Source organism: Gobio gobio (genome assembly GCF_949357685.1).
Source record: "Gobio gobio genome assembly, chromosome: 20".
In the NCBI taxonomy this organism is placed as follows: Eukaryota; Metazoa; Chordata; class Actinopteri; order Cypriniformes; family Gobionidae; genus Gobio; species Gobio gobio.
In genome coordinates, this window is record NC_137113.1 from 35,269,330 (window position 1) to 35,290,686 (window position 21,357).

Sequence of the window (21,357 nt, forward strand, 5' to 3'; positions counted from 1 at the left end):
TAGGCTACAATCAGCACTAAATGTCATTGTCCTATGGTTTTTGAGCAATAGTCAGCAAGGGTAAAGTATCAGATTTCAGGCAGATGCAGAAATTCAACATCTCTTTTAGTCCTGACTGACTGAGTAATGAGAGGGAAAATACTCGATTTCCCGATCAAGTCTTTTGTGCCCTTGATCCGATCGGACTCATTGAATATTGAGTATCTGCCGATAACGAGTCCCGATCCGATACTTGTATGTGCTTGGTGCACAATACCAGTACATTCAAGTTTTTCAAATCAATCCAAAGTATACAGGGCTGTGCAGATGTACATGTAAAAAGAGGGCATCTATTACTAGAGTGATTTCAATATAACAATTACTACAGTAATTATTTATAGGTCTATTTAAATAAACTGGTAGATGTAAACATCTGTTACAATGGTAGACATTGTAAACAGACTGTAATGATTATGAATATGGGACTGATATAAACTTGTTGTATTTTATATGTACAATAAGAAGAATAATTGCTAAAAAAAGGTTTGAAAGCATTAAGCTTCCAGTGTCAAAACATAGATTATATACATAGATTCCTCATTAGCATCTGTTTCAATGGGTCGCTATACGTAAGCAGTTCACAACCAGAAGCTTTTTGATGTTGTGGGATCATTGGCTGCGTCCCAATTCAGAGGCTAGACCATCCCATTTAACAAAGCCTTTGAAGGATGTAGCCTCTGAAGTCTGAGTCCTCTTATAGATGCAGCCTCTGAATTAGGACACAGCTAGAGATTCATACTGTGAGCGAACACGCTGACCGTTCTAAGATGGCGGGTGCACCAACGTGTCTAGAATGGTCAAATGTGACATCTACATACATATATATATGTCTCAGAATGCAGTCTGTCAGTCAAGTCTGAAGCAAGCCGCAACCCATAGCATCACAGTGATTGCAACCTACTGCCTACTTCACAACACCTGCGTGACAGCTGAGGTAAAATAAAGGATCGGGCTTAGGATAGCTGATACGAACAGTTTAAAAAATGCTTAATCGGCCCGATACCGATCCTTGAGATCGGCTCAGGACATCCCTATTAAAGACCCATCAAATGATTTGATTTCACTGCATTGACCTATTTCATCTTAAAAACTAAGGAGGTATCCGGAGTATGAGCATTGTTATAAGACTATTGCCAGTTGGTGGCAGGTGCTATTTAAAATTTAGGAGAAGGGGACAATTCCACTAATTTGTCATTCTGTCTCTTGTGTTTTGCACTGGTGCAATAAAGGGAAGAGCAACAGATGAGCACAAATGATGCTTTATGTATTTATAATCCCATTCGAACAGGTGTCAGAGAAACTGGAGAAGGGATGGTTGGTACATATAACGCATATTGTTTTGCACACAAAAGCACATATAATTTGAAGAGTAAATTTAGCAAAGCTAGATTTGGTGCAGGACGTAGCCTGCTGGCTTTAAAAGCATGATTGTAGGTTGTCAGATGCAGTCAGAGGTTGTGGGAGTGAGTGAAGGAGTAGAACAGTAGCATGTTATCTTTAGCAAAGCATTGATTGTGCATCTGCAAACAAGACCGCTTGGAATGCTCAGCAGGCATTCTCCCATACTCCTCGTCTTCCACTCTCGTCTCGTCTCTCGTCTTCCACTGTCTCCACTGCCTTCACTTTTCCTTTTATCCTTCCGGAGCTCCTTCGTGGAATTCAAGACCAGTATGTTTTAAAGGTGTCTCTCATTAGCTTTCGTTCCACTGGCCTCGCTCCGCACCCACAGATGTCGGCCACGTCCTGCTCCACTCCACAGTGAATTATAATTGGTCCACGCTTTTAGTCGGTTTTGTTGTACATTTCATTGGGGTCGTTTTTACTCAATTTGTTGTTAATTAAAATGTAAATCTCATGGTTTCTCATACCCCAGATCAGGGGTTCCCAAACTTTTCCCAAACTGTTGCCTTAAAGGGTTAGTTCACCCAAAAATGAAAATTCTGTCATTAATTACTCACCCTCACGTCGTTCGAGACCCGTAAGACCTCCGTTCATATTCGGAACACAAATGAAGATATTTTTGTTGAAAGCTGATGGCTGAGAAAGGCCTCCATTGGCATTCAGTACACTTATACTTCCAAGACGGATAAAAGGCACTCAAAACATCGTTACAAAGTCCATCTCACCACAGTGACTCTACAATAATCTTACGATGCGACGACAATAGTTTTTGTGCGCAAAAAAAATCAAAATAACACCTTTTTCCAACTTGTTACTGCCTTCCGTGTGTGCCTCCACGACGCATGCGCGAGAATATGATGCAGATCCGGCGTTAGGACAGATGACCCAGAAGTGATTTGTTTACAATCAGAGGAAGACGCGCGTATCTAAGCTGTTGGATTCTACATTGATCGTGCTTTAGGTCTCGGCGTAGTTCTCAAAATGGGGTTAGAGTGTGCATTTCATGGAATCCCGAGCCCCGGCGCTACGTCATATTCTCGCGCATGCGTCGTGGAGGCACACGCGGAAGGCAATAACAAGCTGGATAAAGGTGTTATTTTGATTTTTTTTTGCGCACAAAAACTATTGTCGTCGCATCGTAAGATTATTGTAGAGTCACTGTGGTGAGATGGACTTTGTAATGACATTTTAAGTGCCTTTTATCGGTCTTGGGAGTATAAGTGTACTGAATGCCAATGGAGGCCTATCTGAAGCCTTTCTCAGCCATCAGCTTTCAACAAAAATATCTTCATTTGTGTTCCGAATATGAACGGAGGTCTTACGGGTCTCGAACGACATAAGGGTGAGTAATTAATGACAGAATTTTCATTTTTGGGTGAACTAACCCTTTAAAGAGCTATTTCAACCTGATTTAACCCATAATATTTAGTTTAATTGGTATAAATGAATGTACGTACTGATTCAGCCATATTAAATCATATTTTTTACTTAAAACCAGTTAACTTGGGTGTTACCATTTTTAGTTTATCATTTTTTGTGTGGTCACATGATATGCAGGTAACTACCCCATTAGACATTTTACGTTCTCAGAACATGTCAAGGACGTCGCCTAGTAACGTTCCCAAAACATTCAGAGACGATCAAGATGTGGAGTTCTTTTAAGAGTTGGGGGACGTTATTTGGTGGACCTTAGGGGAACATTAAGGATGGTCTGAGAATGTTTGGGGGACCATTACTATAGGACGTTCCCTCTAGGTCTCTACACTACATTCCCATAACGTTTGCAGGACCTTTAGGAGACCAACCTAGAATGTTATTTGTTAGTCCTATTTAGGCCCTTCCATCATGTTTACTGAATGTTTTCAGAACAAGTTTGTGTGAATCTATGTACACTGGGCTGCTTTGCAAATGAGGTTCAGTAGAATGCAGGATTTGCACAAAAGTTGCTTCTCAAAGATGGATAGAACCTAAATAGAACCAAAAAAATAACATTCTAGGTTGGTCCCCTAAAGGTCCTGCAAATGTTTCAAATTCAAAAAAGTCATTGACGGCAGCTGTCACAGTTGCTAGGCGACAAGAACAATCCGTTCATAGGCTAGACCATCCCATTTAACAACACTCGATCTGACCTTCGCGGCCTTTGAAGGATGCAGCCTCTGAATTGGGACACAAGATGGCGGGTACACCGACGTGTCTGAAGCATTTGAATGTGACATCTACATATACATATCTATGTGTCAGAATGCCAGTCTGTCAGTCAAGTACGAAGCAAGACGCAACCCATAGCAACGTATTTATGGCAACAACATCTCTGACAGCTGGCAGATAAAAATAAAGAGTAAATCAATTACTTTTGAGTGATTCGTTACAAAAGTGCTCATCAAATATGCTAAACAAGGAAGCTCGAAAGCACATTTGAGCTTCTTCTTTTTCTTTTAATGGCGGTTGACAAACCCCAAACCAAAAAATAACATTCTAGGTCTGTCCCATAAAGGTCCTGCAAACGTTATGGAAATGTAGTGTAGAGACCTAGAGGGAACATTCTATAGTAATGCTCCCCTAAACATTCCCAGAACGTCCTGAATGTTCCCTGAAGGTCCGCCAAATAACGTCCCCCAACCCCAAAAGAACTCCACATCGTGACCATCTCAGAATGTTATGGAACCGTGAAAAAGTCAGTTAGTCATGAGCTGTAGTTGAGTGTATAACACAAACTATGAGAAAGGTATACTTAACCAACCTTGACAAAGAAAAAAAAAATTGTCGGTAAATTTTACACCTGTTTCTGCTCTAAAAATACATGAATGAAAAGACATCCCCCATCCAGGAATATCTAGTGAGTGACGTCCCTTATCAAACCTGTCATGTCAAGCTGTTTCAGTTTTATTTTGATTTAAGACATTTATTTATTTAAATTTTAGATTTGATTTAATTACTTATTAGCTTTTTATTGACTGATGGACCCCCCCCCCCCCCCCCCCCCAGGGGTTTACGAGCCCCCATTTGGGAAACCCTGAACCAGACAAAAATCATAAATTAGTCTCAGAAAGTACCAAGCACCTAATTTCTCATGATTTGTGCTTTCATTCATGTCTGAAGCATGGTGTGGGAGTTACATAAAGAGTTTAGTACTTAAGGTTAGGTCTTTGGTTTAAGCAACAGTAATAGTGATGCTTGACTAGCACACAGATAACATGTTTGCCAAATGTCATTCCAGTTTTTCCGGAATTCTCCCCTTAATAAGAATACCATAATTTCTATTCCAGCATCTGGAATTATCCTTAGGCTACAAGCTGACAGCTGTACATACCAATACACATAAGTGCACACACAGATTCAGATATGGACATCTTTTTTTTTCTCCAGATTGCACAGTAACATTTGTTTTTTTGTAGTCAGTTCTTTCAGCAGATATTTTTCTGTCCAGCTAGATGATATGAGCAGCTTTTTCTCTTTCTCACTGAACTTTTATCTTCATTTCCTCCCTCTCTTCCTGTTGCGAGAAGGGGAATGGTGTTGAAATCTCAAGAGTAAAAAGGGAGGCTCTAATCTGACTGAACATTGTCTCAACCATACAGCTGTGGCCACCGGAGGCATTGATTGCACTTTGATTTATTATTTTTTTTTCCCAAACAACTGAAAATCTGGTGCATAACCAGTATTCCACACATAAAACCAATGAGCTATTGTTAGGTTGCAGTTATTTGCTTATATTATAATGTTCATTAAAAAGAAAGAAAAAAACTCATCTTTCACTGCCTTTGACAGAACCAAGGGATTCGATTTTGGCTGGTTTGTTTCAGCAGTAGTTGTGTATTTTAATATTACAGCTGTTATAATATAACAACATAACAGCTGAATAAACAGAGCTGTGAAATGTATTTACCAAGGCTGTGTCTGAAACCTAAAAATATACAGACAGTATGTGAAAGTAGAAAGCCATGAAAGCATCTGAATTAAATGTTTGCATATACAGTAAATGTATCCTTAGCTGCCTACGATATACCACAATCCTGTGCATGTATTTTGGTGGACAAAATGGTATCTGATGGAATAGTTGAAAAAAGTAAACAAATTCATAAATGTCCATTTTCTGCCTACATTTCTGCAAAACTACAAAAATGTACTTACACACACAACCCCAAATCAATACATTTTGTAAGATGCTTTAAAATCAAGAATCTTAAAATTATCTTTCACATTTATTTAAATGACAAAAGTGGAAAAATGTCCAATGTTTTCACTGAACAACTTGATTGTATTTTTAATTGCTGCAACATGCTCCAAAAAGTTGGGACAGAGGCATGTTTGCAACTTCTGTCACATCACTTTTCCTTTTAATTACACTTTTTAATAGTCTGGGAATTCAGGATACAATTTTGCAAGAGGATTTTTTTTTTGTTCAATCTTGCCTAATTCAACACAGCTGCTCAACAGTCCATGGTCGTTGTTGTCTGATTCTCCTTTTCATGATGTGCCTTACATTTTCAGTAAGAGACAGACCTCAACAAAAATGAGCTTGGGCCCAGAGAACTCTGTGGCATCTCTGCGTAGAACTGATGTATAGCTTTCTCTTTGTGTAACAGAGATTCAAGTGGCATTCCTCGATGCAGAGCAGACTGTGTTAAGTGACAACAGTTTTCCAAAGTACTCCTGAGCCCATGTGCATGGCTATATTTAACAAAGTAGCAAGGTTTCTCATGCAATGCCATCTGAGGGCTCAAAGGTCATGCACATTCAGTAAAGGTTTCCTGCCTTGCCCTGAGATATCTCTCGATTCACTGAATTTTTTCACAATATTATACATTGTAGCTGGTGAAAGACCTAAATTCTTTGCAATCTTGCATTGAGAAATGTGATTTTTGAATTGTTTGACAATTCTCTAATGATATTTGGCACAAAGTGATGAGTCATGGGATTCTTCTTTTACACAGTCAAACAGATAACTATAGCTCAAATTTCTCAAGAAGTTAATGCTGATTCTGATAGAAAGGTGTCAGAATACACAGTGCATTGCAGTTTGTTGTGTATGGGGCTGCAAATCCACACACCAGTCAGGGTGCCCATGCTGACCCCTGTCCACCGCCGAAAGCACCAACAGTGGGCACATGAGCATCATAACTGGACCATGGAGCAACGGAAGAAGGTGGCCTGGTTTGATGAATCATGTTTTCTTTTACATCACATGGATGGCCGGGTACGTGTGCGTTGCTTACCTGGGGAACACATGGCACCAGGATGCACTATGGGAAGAAGGCAAGCCAGCGGAGGCAGTGTGAAGCTTTGGGCAATGTTCTGCTGGGAAACCTTGGGTCCTGCCATCCATGTGGATGTTACTTTGACACGTACCACCTACCTAAGCATTGTTGCAGATCATGTACACCCTTTCATAGAAACGGTATTCACGGGTGGCCTCTCTCAGCAGGATAATGTGCCCTGCCACAAAGCAAAAATGGTTCAGGAATGGTTTGAGGAGCACAACAACGAGTTTGAGGTATTGACTGCCTCCAAATTCCCCAGATCTCAATCCAATTAAGCATCTGTGGGATGTGCTGAACAAACAAGTCCGATCCATGGAGGCCCCACCTTGCAACTTAAATCTAGGTGCCAGATACCACAGCACACCTTCAGGGGTCTAGTGGAGTCCATGCCTCGACTGGTCAGGACTGTTTTGGCAGCAAAAGGGTGACCAACACAATATTAGGAAGGTCATAATGTTATGCCTGTTATCGGTTTATATACACTCACCTAAAGAATTATTAGGAACACCTGTTCAATTTCTCATTAATGCAATTATCTAATCAACCAATCACATGGCAGTTACTTCAATGCATTTAGGGGTGTGGTCCTGCTCAAGACAATTTCCGCGAGCTCACCAAATTTGGACAGTTGAAGACTGGAAAAATGTTGCCTGGTCTGATGAGTCTCGATTTCTGTTGAGACATTCAAATGGTAGAGTCAGAATTTGGCATAAACAGAACGAGAACATGGATCCATCATGCCTTGTTACCACTTTGCAGGCTGGTGGAGGTGGTGTAATGGTGTGGGGGATGTTTTCTTGGCACACTTTAGGCCCCTAAGTGCCAATTGGGCATTGTTTAAATGCCACGGCCTACCTGAGCATTGTTTCTGACCATGTCCATCCCTTTATGACCACCATGTACCATCCTCTGATGGCTACTTCCAGCAGGATAATGCACCATGTCACAATACTCGAATCATTTCAAATTGGTTTCTTGAACATGACAATGAGTTCACTGTACTAAAATGGCCCCCACAGTCACCAGATCTCAACCCAATAGAGCATCTTTGGGATGTGGTGGAATGGGAGCTTCGTGCCCTGGATGTGCATCCCACAAATCTCCATCAACTGCAAGATGCTATCCTATCAATATGGGCCAACATTTCTGAATGCTTTCAGCACCTTGTTGAATCAATGCCATGTAAAGCAGTTCTGAAGGCGAAAGGGGGTCAAACACAGTATTAGTATGGTGTTCCTAATAATCCTTTCGGTGAGTGTATATATATATATATACACTGTAGCACCACTCACTGGACATTTGTCGCAAAACATACAAGAAGAAACATAATATAATTTTGCCGAAATGTCAACACAGGCACATTTTTCCACTGAGCCTGGGTTGGTAGCGAGGCAATAAGACAGCTGCATTCAGCTGACACAGCCAATATCATCAAAGACCTAAAACTGCATAAAAAGACATGCAAATGATTAGAACTTAAGTAGAGAGTAACATGGAAGACAAATCATCATACAAACATCAGAAAACTGTGGTCTGCTTTAGTCTAAGCAGCTGAGGTGTGCGGCTTCCTCATGTGGCTCTTTGAGGTCTTTCATTATCTACAAGATCATCTATGTATGTTTAACATTTCAAAGCACCATATGGGCAAGACATCCCATCAAATTCAGCACATAGATATAAAGGTAGAGCTGTTTAGCCGCAATATCAGGCTTCATGTTTGGTGTAAAACAACTACTGACCAGAAGAAACCCATATCCAGCTGTGCATGGTGATGAATGCATTATGGGTGTGTTTTACTGCCTTAGGGTCAGCTCAGCTGGCCATATCAGAGAGCACTTGTGGAAAATGTGTGTGCATCCATCAAAAAGCTGAACCATACTTTGTTAACCCAAACACATAAGCAAGAAGTAGGTAAAACAAGAAGCAATGAAGAATCAAATGAAAGCATAAATATTAAAGTGCCTCGATTATGCTATTTTAAATATTCCTGATTTTGTTTTGGAGGTCTCCTACAATAGATTTACGGGCTTAAGGTAAAAAAAGAGAAAAAGACTTACATTTTCTCATAATATACATTGCGGCATCACCTCTTTTCTCAGTGTCTGAAACCATTTGATAAATGATTCTGTCTCTCTAAACCCCTCCTATCCAAGAGCTTTCTCTGCTCTGATTGGTTAGATGACCCAGACTGTTGTGATTGGTCTACCACTTACAGCGCGTGTCAGAAATGAAACGCTCATTACCATATCAGAATATCAGCTCCGGAGGCTTCCTCAGCACTTGTAAACACAGTGATACGAACAGTAACAATGCTCGATTCTGACAGAGGGACTTCATATGTACACTTCAGGCAGCTTCATATACCACAATGCAACACGATTATGACGTCACCGCATATCGCATTTTATTTACCCCACCACAAACAACTCATTTAAAACAACCCAAACACACCAATATACATATACAATGCTACATTAGGCTGCGTTCACATCAAACGCGAATAGAGCGTCAGGAGCGAGTGATTTCAATGTTTTGAGCGTCTTGTGCCCGAGTCAATTCACGCCGCGTTAACCAATCAGGAGCCTGCTTGCTGCTGTCACGTGGTAAAGTGACGTGATGAGAAACCCTGCAAAATTTAAAAATACTACTTTTGTGTCACAAAATGTAGTTTTAAGACTTTTTCAGGCGAGAATGTAGTTGTTTAAAGCTAAAATCTGTGGTTTATTTATAAAGAGAGCACCTATTTAAAATAATAATCTTGCATTTTTGGAGTTGTGAGCTCCAGGCGATCAGCGGGTGCTCAGCGCTCATTAACCCTGGCGAGAGCGGCCTTTCCTTGGCTTGTCCTTCAGACGTTTGCTGCTGGCTCTTATGTCCTGTAGTGGTTCGTCTTGTGAAGATCTAACGGCCGATCTTTGGTGTCATTAATCTATAATTTGTTGTCTGCCAAATCGTTTTGACTGAGGGCAAAGAGAAGTTTCATAACTTTATTTTTTAATGATATTTAAATATACATGCAGTGAAGATAATGTAGGAGTTGCCTGGACCATGTTGCCTTGTGTGGCTATTAAGGTTTAATATATATTTTTAATGTAAATGAAAAGAGGCAGAGGGGTGTTTTATGACATATTTTTCCTGGAGCGCCTTGAATGCTGTGGACACGCGAATGGATTCAAAATGTTCAAGCGTCCAACTAGACGCGATTTTGACGCTCTATTCGCGTTTGGTGTGAACGCAGCATTAAACAATTTTGTAAGGGCAAAAAATTATAATAAATCAACTCCATAGTGGATTCCAAGTGATCAAGAGCTTAGGACGTTCCAGTTCAGCCCATTGCAAAGGTTCCATCAGTAGTGATCCCTCATGGAACGTAAGCAATGACGCACATCTGAGTGAACAAGATGGAGGGAAGTTAGCGAGTGAAGGGCATAATAAAAACTGGAACGCAGCACAGGCCTCCGCTACAACTACAGTGTTTGAGGGTGGTGCAAAGTAGTCGTTTTGGTACAGGCAGCCAATGAAGATCATAGGCTGGCATTATGCAAATGTGTTATAAACCTACGTAGGTCTGTGCAGGAAGTAAAACTGGAATTACTGATTCAGAACAATTCAGAACCAGCTCTTTCTTTTTGGGAGATAGATAATAACTCTTTTAAACTTTGCAGACATTTTATATTTAAAACCAGCTGTCTTACACTCCGGTAATATCCGGAAAATTATTATAGGAGCACTTTAACTCAACAGAAAGGGTGGCATTTGAAGTGGGTAGTACATTTCAGAAAGCCCCAGAATATTGCACCGTTGAAGGAAGAATGGAATGAAACATCTGCATGATGATGCCAGAGAGTTACAAAATACATTTAAAATAAATTATTCCTCCCAAAGGGAAATCACATGTAAAATCTCATTAATATCTCAGTTGTTTCTCCTACACAGCAATGAGATTAAATGGAGAATATTCCTTAGGTCTCCTGCTTCTCCTTGTTTCTCCTTTGAAAAAGACCCCAGTAATCTCACGTGCCTTTTCTAGAGTTATAATGCTGTATTTTATTTCATATTGCAGATTAAACTCCCAGTGCTGTTGTTGGGCAGATCAGCAGATCTGAGACCAGGCGAGTTTGTGGTCGCTATCGGCAGTCCGTTCTCCCTTCAGAACACAGTGACCACAGGCATCGTCAGCACCACCCAGAGAGGCGGCAAAGAGCTGGGTCTGCGTAACTCTGACATGGACTACATTCAGACAGATGCCATCATCAATGTGAGCTCAAACACTGCATTTTATCATACAACAACAGTCTTTGTTGGCTAAGTGTGTCAATGACATGATGCTCAGTTTTGTCTGTATCTATTAGTTAAAAAATACATTTTAATTAAACAATGACTTGAATACTGCTGCGTGCTTACAGCAGCGTGTCTGTGGATCTATTGGCAGTAGCAAGTCTATGCTTGCTCTCCACTAGGGCTGCACGATTGATCGTAATTAACCCGAAATCACACTTAAACTGATTTGGCCTAGTGCGATTATGAAATCTCATAGGCTGCAATTATTTTTTATGCGCAGCTTGTCAGTGAAGCACGGCTCTGTGATCACGGCTCTGTGAAGCACGGCTCTGTACTCCATCTGAAATCAATGAGAGTTTGAGTCACTTATAACGTGCATTTGAAAAAGCAACACGCGTCAAACATCTTTCCAAACGTGAGAAGCATTTAATAACATGTTTTTCCTCCCAACTCACTTCATAACATCAGTTGAGTGTGAGCTAATGTGGCTTCTTATACAGAACAAGGCACACAGCATATTATTTCATAGTATTCTATACAGGGATAAAGGCTGTGTCATTTAGCATTGAAGTTTAAATATACTTTATTATCATGAAAATACCAGAGAAGGCTTTAAGAACTATATATAAACCATATATTGTCGTAGTCGTGTGTTTATTAGTCATGTTTAATCAATCAAAGCGTTTCAAACTTCTGTTTATTCAGTTAAAGCGATTGTATGATGCCCATAGGATTTCCTGGTATGATGTGCGTTATTGTACTTTTTCGGAGCATATTTGGGGTCCTATCATACACCCAACGCAGTGTCTTTTGCTTGTTTCAGTCCGACGCAGTTATCATTTTCACGTCCTGCGCCAAGCTGTTTAAATAGCAAATGCATTTGCGAACATCTGTGCACCCATGGGCGTGCTGGTCTGAAAACGAGGTGTGTTCAGGTGCATTACTATTTTGAGGAAACAGAAACCTGGTCTAAAATCAATGCCGCAAAATGTTTTTATTATTTAAAGAGTGCGATAGTAATATGCGCCTATAGGCGGGTCCACAACGCGCATACACCCCTGTGTGTGCTGATTACACACACAGCGATGCGCAGCAGCATACAAACATTTTTAAATATGAAAAATTAAAGGATCAAAATGTAAAATATTATTAATGTGTACATATATAAAAAGGCCTACATGTCATAATGGATAGCCATTGCATGTATCAGAATTAGCGTACCTATTTGCAGTAATGACGAGCAAGCACGTGTCATTGGACGAGCAGATCGAGATTTCCTCGCTACAGAAGTGTTCAGTTTTTCCGGTTGCAAATTCCTCCATGTAAATAGTGAATCCACCTTGGCACGAGCGCAACTGGCGGTTAAAGGGAATGGGAGATGCGTCTCTGATTGGTTTTTTGCATGTTACGTCCAAAACACACCCATTTCTCATTAAGAGACTAGGTACAACCCTTTTGGACCATGCGCCGGGCACGCCGACCATTTTTAAACTACCAAAAGTGGATTCGGCACGCCCTAAGTGCATTTGCGGCGTGTGCTTTAGACCATGTGCATAGTGAGCACTTTGCGCACAGAGCCGTGCTGCACTGACAAGCTGTGCATAAAATAATTGCAGCCGTTGCCAAATCGCATGCGGTTTAATTTCAATTAATCGGGCAGCCCTACTCTACAGCAACAGCATGTGTGGCAGATCTAGTTCACCAAAATCAAATTAATTGACATTGACATATGATATTCATTAGCAAGTCAAAACTACTTTAATCTACTAGTTAAGTCATGTAACTTTAGATGGCACAGATAGGTCCTTTACATGAAAAATGTAAGCAAGAAATATGTAAAACAATATGTTTTACTGACCGACGGGCTAAGATGCCAGGCCGCCATTCCCTCCACGCGCAAATGAGCTGCCGAGGAGTAGCACCCCTAATGCCCGGACCAGAGAAAGGGGAGCGTGTGTGGACACCAGACCCCGCACCCCTTACCTGAATCCATCCTGACTGAACACTGCCATTCCTTCAAGATTCCCCGGCACAACAAAGACATTTCGACACTTTTTCCCTTTTGGACACTTTATTCCCTTTTTGGACATTTTTTACGTTTTATTTATAGTAATACACAGTGTGTCTGTTTGTCTATTGGCAGTAGCAAGTACATACTTGCTCTGCAGCAGCAACAAAGCAGATCTAGTCCACCAAAACAAATACATTAAACATTGCTATATTCATTAAGATGCTAAAACTACTTATAGAGATGTACATGACCCAAAGAGCTCTTCACTATATATATCACACACTTTTCATAAACCCAAACTCTTTCTGTGTTTCAGTACGGTAATTCAGGAGGACCTCTGGTGAACCTGGTAAGATTTTTACTTTATGTCCTCCTCATATGTAAATATTGAAACCAGCTTGAGTCTTACGTAATGGCGAATTAACAGGAGTTATAGAATGCAGCTACACAGTCGATAATATTTATGGCATTTCTTTATGAGCCTGGAAACATATGTTGTTGGCAGAAAGACTGCGTTGAGTCAGCCGTGACCATAAACTCATGAGTGCATTCATAGTGATCAATGTCGGAAGCATCACATTGTGACAGGAAGACATCTGTGCATGCAGATGTGCGGGGTGTTTGTGTGAGTTCACATTTACATTTGTGTCTTCACTCGTGTGTCTGTTGCTGTAGGATGGCGAAGTGATAGGAATCAACACGCTAAAGGTGACCGCAGGAATATCCTTCGCCATTCCTTCTGACAAGATCCGGCAGTTCCTGGCTGAGTCTCATGACAGACAGGCTAAAGGTCAGGAGCAAGAATGATGGACTAAAATGTGCTCAACTCTTTTTTTTTTAAACAACTGTGATTCAGATGTATAGTATCAATCAATAAATATCTCTTTTTTTCCAGGAAAAACAGCAACAAAAAAGAAGTATATTGGTGTGAGAATGATGACATTAACCCCAACGTGAGTAACAAATGCAGATAATGTGCTTTCTGAACACTGTTGTGTGTTTGTGATTCTACAGGAATATTTCAATCAAATGAATCAGCCATCTAATTGAATCATTTCAAATCTATTATACATACACATAGCAAAATCTGGATACCAGCAAACATGCCATTTATGTCTGTACTATCTGTGAATATGTTACTCATAGACTTGCTAAGGAGCTAAAGGAGAGACAGAATGATTTCCCAGATGTCACCTCTGGAGCATACGTCATTGAAGTTATCCCGAAAACACCAGCTGAAGTGTAAGTAGCCCATCCCTATAGTTAGCCACACGAAAGAATGAAGTCAGGTGATTGGAGGGATTTTAAACATTTTACAATTTGTATTTTTTTTTTTTAAGTATGTGAGTATTCAAACCTATGAAAGCTTATTTGAATAAAAGTTAAAAAAGGTAATTGAGACTTTTTAACCTCACAATTTTGACTTTTTTTTCCTCAATTCATTTTAAATCTCAGGATATAAATGTACAATTTGCTAGAAATAAACTCGCAATTGCAAGAAAAAAATGGAGTTGACTTTTTTTCTTAGAATTGCAAGATTATATCTCAATTCTGAGGAAAAAATATCGGAATTGTGAGATATAAACTCACCCAATTGTGAGGGGAAAAAAAGTCAGAATTGCGTGTTTATATCTGACAATTCTGAGAAAAGCCAACATTTGAGATATAAACTCAGAACATATATAAACATTTTATTTTATTTTATTCCGACTATTTTCTCAGAATTGTGAGTTTATATCCCGCCATTTTTTTTCCCCGTGTGAAAACAAGCATTCATACAAACCAGATCACAATAAGAAGTGCTCTGATTTTAGCCATAGTTTCATATTCTCTTTACCACACAAATGCTCTATTTAAATACATAGTTTACTGATTTAAATGAACAGTTTTGGGCTTTCTAAAATGTATGCCAAATGTCTACCCAATGTAATAACCATGCTGAGGCAGCAGTGTTTTCTCTTTTTTATTTGCCTAAAATTTACTTTTGGGATTTCATTGTGTGTGGGCGAACATTCACTCACAAGTAGCCATATGATTCCCCACAATTTTAGCATAAATGAGATGATGTGAACAGTACATAAGTGGCTACTTCCTGTCATTGCGGGTAGCACGTTTAGAGCTAAATGAGTTGAATGCTGCAGTATTTGGGATTTTCCCATGAATGCACATAGTTACAATTTGTGGCTAGAGAATTTACAGAAGATTACCATGAATTAGAACTTGATCAGTTAAATGTAACAGTATATGAAATTCAACAAGAGCCATTTCAAACACTGTGTAAGTGGCCTGTTCTCGGGAAATGGTGCATTTTGGGATTAAAAAAGAAAAAAACATTAAATTTGAGGTTGCTGCAGAACTTCAATCATATTTTCACAACAAGTACAAGGGCAATAACCACCATACACATTTGCATACCCTTCAAATTTCAGATTAATACTCAATGTATAATATGAATAGAGAGCTAAGGAAATCCAGGTAGAGTTATTGGTAAGTAAATTAATTTATAACTTAACATTTCTCTTTCAAACATGTTTACGTTAAATATGATGTCAGAAAAATCCAATAAACCATTTTTAGATGAGAAATGTCAAAATAGAAAATGTGGGGATGAAAGATTTTAAAAAGCTACAAGTATGGAGTATTTGAGGAAAAAATCTACACTGTGAAAGCATGATATGTAGGTAAAACCTTATCAGTAGTTAGCACTATTTCCTGAGAGTGAGCCAAATATATTCTGAAACAGAGGAAAGATTTTTTCTCACTAAACAATCAAGCTAGAATCAATGACATCTCCTTTAAACTTTAAAAAAACTAATACGGCTTTGTAATGGGAATCCAATAATGTAAAGTCAATAAAGCACAGTTAGAACAATTAGGATAGTTTTAACTGCTTCCTGTTTTGTTTTCTAGTGGCGGTCTGAAGGAGAGTGATGTCATAATCAGCATCAACGGGCAGAGGATCACGTCAGCCAGTGACGTCAGCACGGCCATCAAGAGAGACGAGAGTCTGAGAGCAGTGGTACGACGCGGCAATGAAGACGTCATCCTCACAATCATTCCAGAGGAGATTGACCCTTGACCTCCCTCATGCTCGCCCATGAGCTGGTTCTCAGACATTTACTGAGTGTGTGTCCGGAGCCACACTCTTTCTAGAAATCATGGCGAACACTTTCAAACCCAACCAATCATCCAATCTGAATATTGATCTCGGCTTAGAGCAGGAAATGTTACTTTTTCCCATATATGAAGTCATTTTCTGTTTATTCATCGATATACCATGATAGAATGAGCCCTTTGTAAATAGGTGAGAATTTAGTGCTGGGTAGTTCACTGACAATCCAAAATGTATATAATTTCTCTGTTCCAAAACCTAGTAAACTGGCAGATTTTGACTCCATTCAAGTAAATGTCGATTATAAATAATCTTACGTTTTGTTCATTACTTAAAAGTATCTACTAAAATAGTTCAGTGTAATTGGAAAAAATAACTATTTTACCCAATATTTGCATGTGGAATGTATTTGTATGCTTACCCTGATGGCACACATACATAGTGAAGACGTGTTTTTTATCTGCCGCATTTTCATCTTCAAGTTAACAAGTTACAAGTCTCTAAAACGCTTCCTGTCATGTTAAAGGTATAGTTCACCCAAAAATGTGTCTGTCATCATTTACTCACCCTTAAATTGTTCCAAACTGTACGAAGAAGGTATTTTGAAGAATATGGGTAACCAAACATTTGATGGACCCTATTGACTTCCATAGTATGAAAAGAAAAAAAATACTATGGAAGTCAGTGGGGCCCATCAAATGTTTGGTTACTGACATTCTTCAAAATATCTTCTTTTGTCTTCAGCAGAAGAAAGAAATTCATACAGGGTTGGAACAACTTGAATGTGAGTAAATTACCGAATTTTCATATTTGGGTGATCTATCCCTTTAAATAGACATTTAGAAAAAAGAGTTTTTAAATAAACAGAAGTTGCGATAGTATTTTCTTCCCTATTGTGAGGTTTAACTGAGTCAAATGGCTTCTCAAACAAGAAAAATGTAGGGTGGGACTTGATTTTGTCCATTGAGAATTGATTGAATTGTTAGATCGATGGTTTTGATTAAAGATTACGACGGTACATCATTTATAATAAGTCCATGAAAACACAAGAATTGTCAATATTGATTTCATGGTGACTTTTAGATGTTTATGGTTTAGAATGTATGGAAACAGATGTTTTCCAGATGAAGCATGCTCCTTCTTGGAGATGAGTGTGTGCTATCTGGGTAGAGTATTATGCTGTTAGCTTAGCAATATGCTAACAGCTAACTACTGAAATCAGTTGTGAGTCTCCCATGAGGAGCACTTCTTTGTATTGTGTGCAGAGTTGCTGCCTGTGTGTGTTCGAAATCCCTAACCAGCATTTGCTTGGTTTTTTAACAGGGAGCTCACTAGGTTTTGGAACAGACCATGTATTTCGTCCTTAAGTATACATCAGCAAGGCATCATGAAATTGTGTTGTCTGTATTCAGCTTTCTTCATTTTTTATATTTACACTAAAATCTCAGACTTTACAATATTTGAAAAAGAAATGTGGGCCATTAAGAAGATGACTGTTGATTATCTTTGAATACCTTCTCTTCTTTAAATGTTTGTGTGTCTGTGTTTGTCAGACGGCAATTTCAGAAACGAAATTAAAGAAGGTTAACGTTTTTAAATCGTTTTAGTATCGCAGTGTTTCACTTCACAATCATCAACAACTAATGCATTTTTAAGCTTGATGTGGAGTGATGCAATGCTAGATTGAACTGGCCCCTTGGCAAGAAACAATCTAGCTGGGAATATGGAGGCAGTGAGTGCCCAGATTTTCTCTATTAAACATTCTCGATAGTTTAATAGAGGTTTTAATAGAGGTCATGTTGTGCGGATCTGGTCTCTTGAGGTCTTATGATCCATTCTTTACCAATTTGTCATTCTGGTACCAAAATGAATTTCATGATTGTCATGATTGGACGTCATGCTTGATTACATATTAAGATAACATATTTCCTTCAAAGCATGTTTCATAAATCATTTGCCCATTCTTCATAGTCTGCCTCTCCTGAAACAGTGTGGACAGAGGGACTCATAAAACTCTGTGAATTTGATTATTATTGCCCTTCAAGAAATATTATTCAAAACTATGGCAAATCGCTGAGCTAATCGCTGGAGTTCCTGTAGTTAGTACATATGGGTCCCATGTATCACAAATAACCTCAGAACTCACTTAACAAGTAAGCCTAGCAAGTCCTCTTCCCAGATCAATTAATCGATCAGGTTTTGCATTTATGGTTAGGGCTGGAAATATGAGCTTATTCAACTTATTAACAATCATTACCTTTTGATTTTAGGGGTTATGGTATTGGGTTTGGTGCTATAAACTTCAGCGGGAGCTGATCAAGTCTTTGAAATATAAATAAATAAAAATGTCATGATCAATTTCTGGCCATTTCCCACAAACTTTTTAATCCCATTTATGGAGCATGTATTACCTATCACAGGGTTCTTACTTGTACCTACATATATACATATATATATATATATATATATATATATATATATATATATATATATATATATATATATATATATATATATATATATATATATATATATATATATATATATATAATTTTTTTGTTTTTTTGTTCCATGACCAACAAAACATGTACATTCAGAAACGTTCCACTTAGCCATGCTTTGCCTTAAACTCAAGGTTTACGATGGTATTTTTTTTTTTGCATATAAACACAGTATCTGGAAAACAACCACAAAAACAATCCATTAATATGATATATAGAAAGCTGTATTACATTTTCTGGATCAGTTGTGATATGCTGCCCTCATTTGTTGGTTTACTTGAAGCACATTGTGATCTTCCCACAGGCAGGAATATACGATTTACTATACAATTCTAGGCATGTAAAATGTACAAAAGTCTTACTCAATATCATGATCATCTGCTAATTATAACGTTGTCTTTTGGCACACAAGTCTAATTCACAGCATGTGAGGTAAAATAAGGGATGTTTTTTCTTTGCACTTTGTAGGATGACTTCAAGCTCTGGACTCGAGTAACAGGGCGGGTTTGTGTTGATTTCCTCTTTATCATAGCTTCAGTTGATCTTGGAGGACACTGGCTGGATCTGGGGTCGATCTCAGGGCAGAGATTAAATAAAACATATGAGATATTAGATGCAGACAGAATTAGCTCATTTATTTGATGCTATTTATACTTTATTTTGACAGATATATACTATTTGCACCTCAGAATTGTTGTACATAAACAGGATGCAATAATAACATATAGTGTAAATGATTATATTTATTAAAATTATTAAACGGATTCCGCCTCAATGGGACAATAATCCATACACCAATCCATAACCTTACCCAATAAATGCTTTTATTATTATTAAACATTTCGTTAGGCACTTTATTTCCATTTTTAGAACATTTTCTTATTTAAAAAAAAAAAGGAAATTCCAATGTGATATGTGATGGGAAAAGAGAGAAGAGCAAGCTCAGCAAAAGGTGTATTCGAACCCGGATCGATCGCCTCAAAACCTAGATCTTTAAGCCTTATGATTTCCTGACTATGCCACTGAAAGTTTTGAAAATGTTCCCGTTATTTTTTTAATCTTGTTTTTCCCAAACAAGCATTGTTAGGTAGCCTGACAAGCCAGACCCACATCAAGATGTTGGGTCTGGGAACACACCATTGGCAGCGCTCAATCTTAGGGGCGGGATAAATGGTTGTCTTTCAAATTCCCTCTGCACGCAATAGGATAGCGCTACAACCAACCAGAGCAATGAAGGTGGTGAAGCGGAGCTAGTTGATAGAGTAACCTTTTGCTGCATCCGGTCGGCAAAACTCAGAACACATCTTCCTTTTTTAAGAATGACTTCAGTGCCGTTCTGTTCTTTTCTCAAAGAAAAGCTTAACTCCAAGTCTTCAAGAGTCACGACCAAAGCCGATTCGAGAGACCGCTACTGCAAGCTTCTTTGTTTTCAAGTATCACGCGGAACAGCAGCAACTCTGACGTCATTATTTTAAGCCCACTAGCCGACTCTATACATGATGTGATTGACCTGACTAGAGTTTGGTTTTTCCAGTTCCCAAGCCAACAGAGAGTTGCTGTCAAATTATAATGTCAAATTATATTTGCTGCCGCTAGGGTGCGTCTAGATTTCTAGGTTAATTGTTAGGCAGAGCTAGTTTTCCAACAAGGCACTCTATTTGCACTTGGTGTAATCAGATGCTCTGTTATTGAAAACTCCAATTCATATTTTACTGAAATGTATTTACTGAGTATTTGTTTTAGGGGAGTAACAATGCCAAATGTGTGACTGTTACATAATTCAAAAAATATATTGCATCAAACATCTTCAAAACTGTGATTTGAACCGTTCAAGTACTGTTCAAAAGTTTGGGGTCAGTAAGAATTTTTTTTTTTTTGAAAGAATTTGAAGAAATTAATTCATTGATTCAGCAATCTAACCACAGTAGGTCACACTGTACCTTTTGTGCCGGTCTCAAGCCTGGATAAATAGAGAGGGTTGGTCAGGAAGTGCATCCGACGTAAAACTTTTGCCAAATTCATTATGCGAATCACGAATATGACTGCCATACCGAATCGGTCGGGCCTGGGTTAACAACGACCACCATCGGTGCCATTGACCTACAGGGCACTGGTGGAAATTGGGCTACTGTTGGTCGAAGAAGGAGAGGAGGAAGGCGTGTTAGAGGAGGAAGGCGTGTCTGTAGGCAGCGCGAGAAGAGGAAAGGCAGGAGTTTAGGACTGAAAATAGGGACTTTGAATGTTGGTACGATTACAGGTAAAGGCAGAGAGCTGGTAGATATGATGCAGAGGAGTAAAGTCAACATTCTGTGTGTCCAGGAGACCAGGTGGAAAGGGAGCAAGGCTAGAAGCATTGGAGCAGGGTTTAAACTGTTTTATAATGGTGTAGACAGGAAGAAAAATGGAGTAGAAGTGATCCTGAAGGAGGAGTTTGTGAAGAATGTTCTAGAGGTAAAGAGAGTGTCAGATAGGTTGATGAGTCTGAAGCTGGAAATTGAAGGTATGATGTTGAATGTTGTTAGTCCCTATGCTCCACAAGTAGGTTGCAAGCAAGAGGAGAAAGACATATTCTGGAGGAAGTTGGAGTTGGAGGAAGTGATGCAGACTGTTCCCAGAGGTGAGAGAGTGGTGATAAGGGCAGATTTTAATGGAAATATTGGTGAAGGAAATAGTGGGGACGAGGAAGTGATGGGCAGGTTTGGTCTTCAGGAAAGGAACCCAGAAGGACAGAGGTTGGTAGACTTTGCTAAA

At 39.1% G+C, this 21,357-nt stretch overlaps 1 protein-coding gene across 1 annotated transcript in view; it reads left to right on the plus strand.

Annotated features, from left to right (window-relative positions):
• The window catches only part of htra1b (HtrA serine peptidase 1b), a 51,432-nt gene extending 33,729 nt beyond the window's left edge, over positions 1–17,703 (plus strand). The window contains exons 4-9 of the mRNA XM_079846113.1: positions 10,765–10,959; positions 13,310–13,342; positions 13,669–13,783; positions 13,889–13,946; positions 14,140–14,235; positions 15,904–17,703. Coding sequence (XP_079702239.1) covers positions 10,765–10,959; positions 13,310–13,342; positions 13,669–13,783; positions 13,889–13,946; positions 14,140–14,235; positions 15,904–16,072 — 666 coding nt within the window. The 3' untranslated portion in view covers positions 16,073–17,703. The remainder of the gene's footprint in view (positions 1–10,764; positions 10,960–13,309; positions 13,343–13,668; positions 13,784–13,888; positions 13,947–14,139; positions 14,236–15,903) is intronic.
• The last annotated feature ends 3,654 nt before the right edge of the window (positions 17,704–21,357 follow it).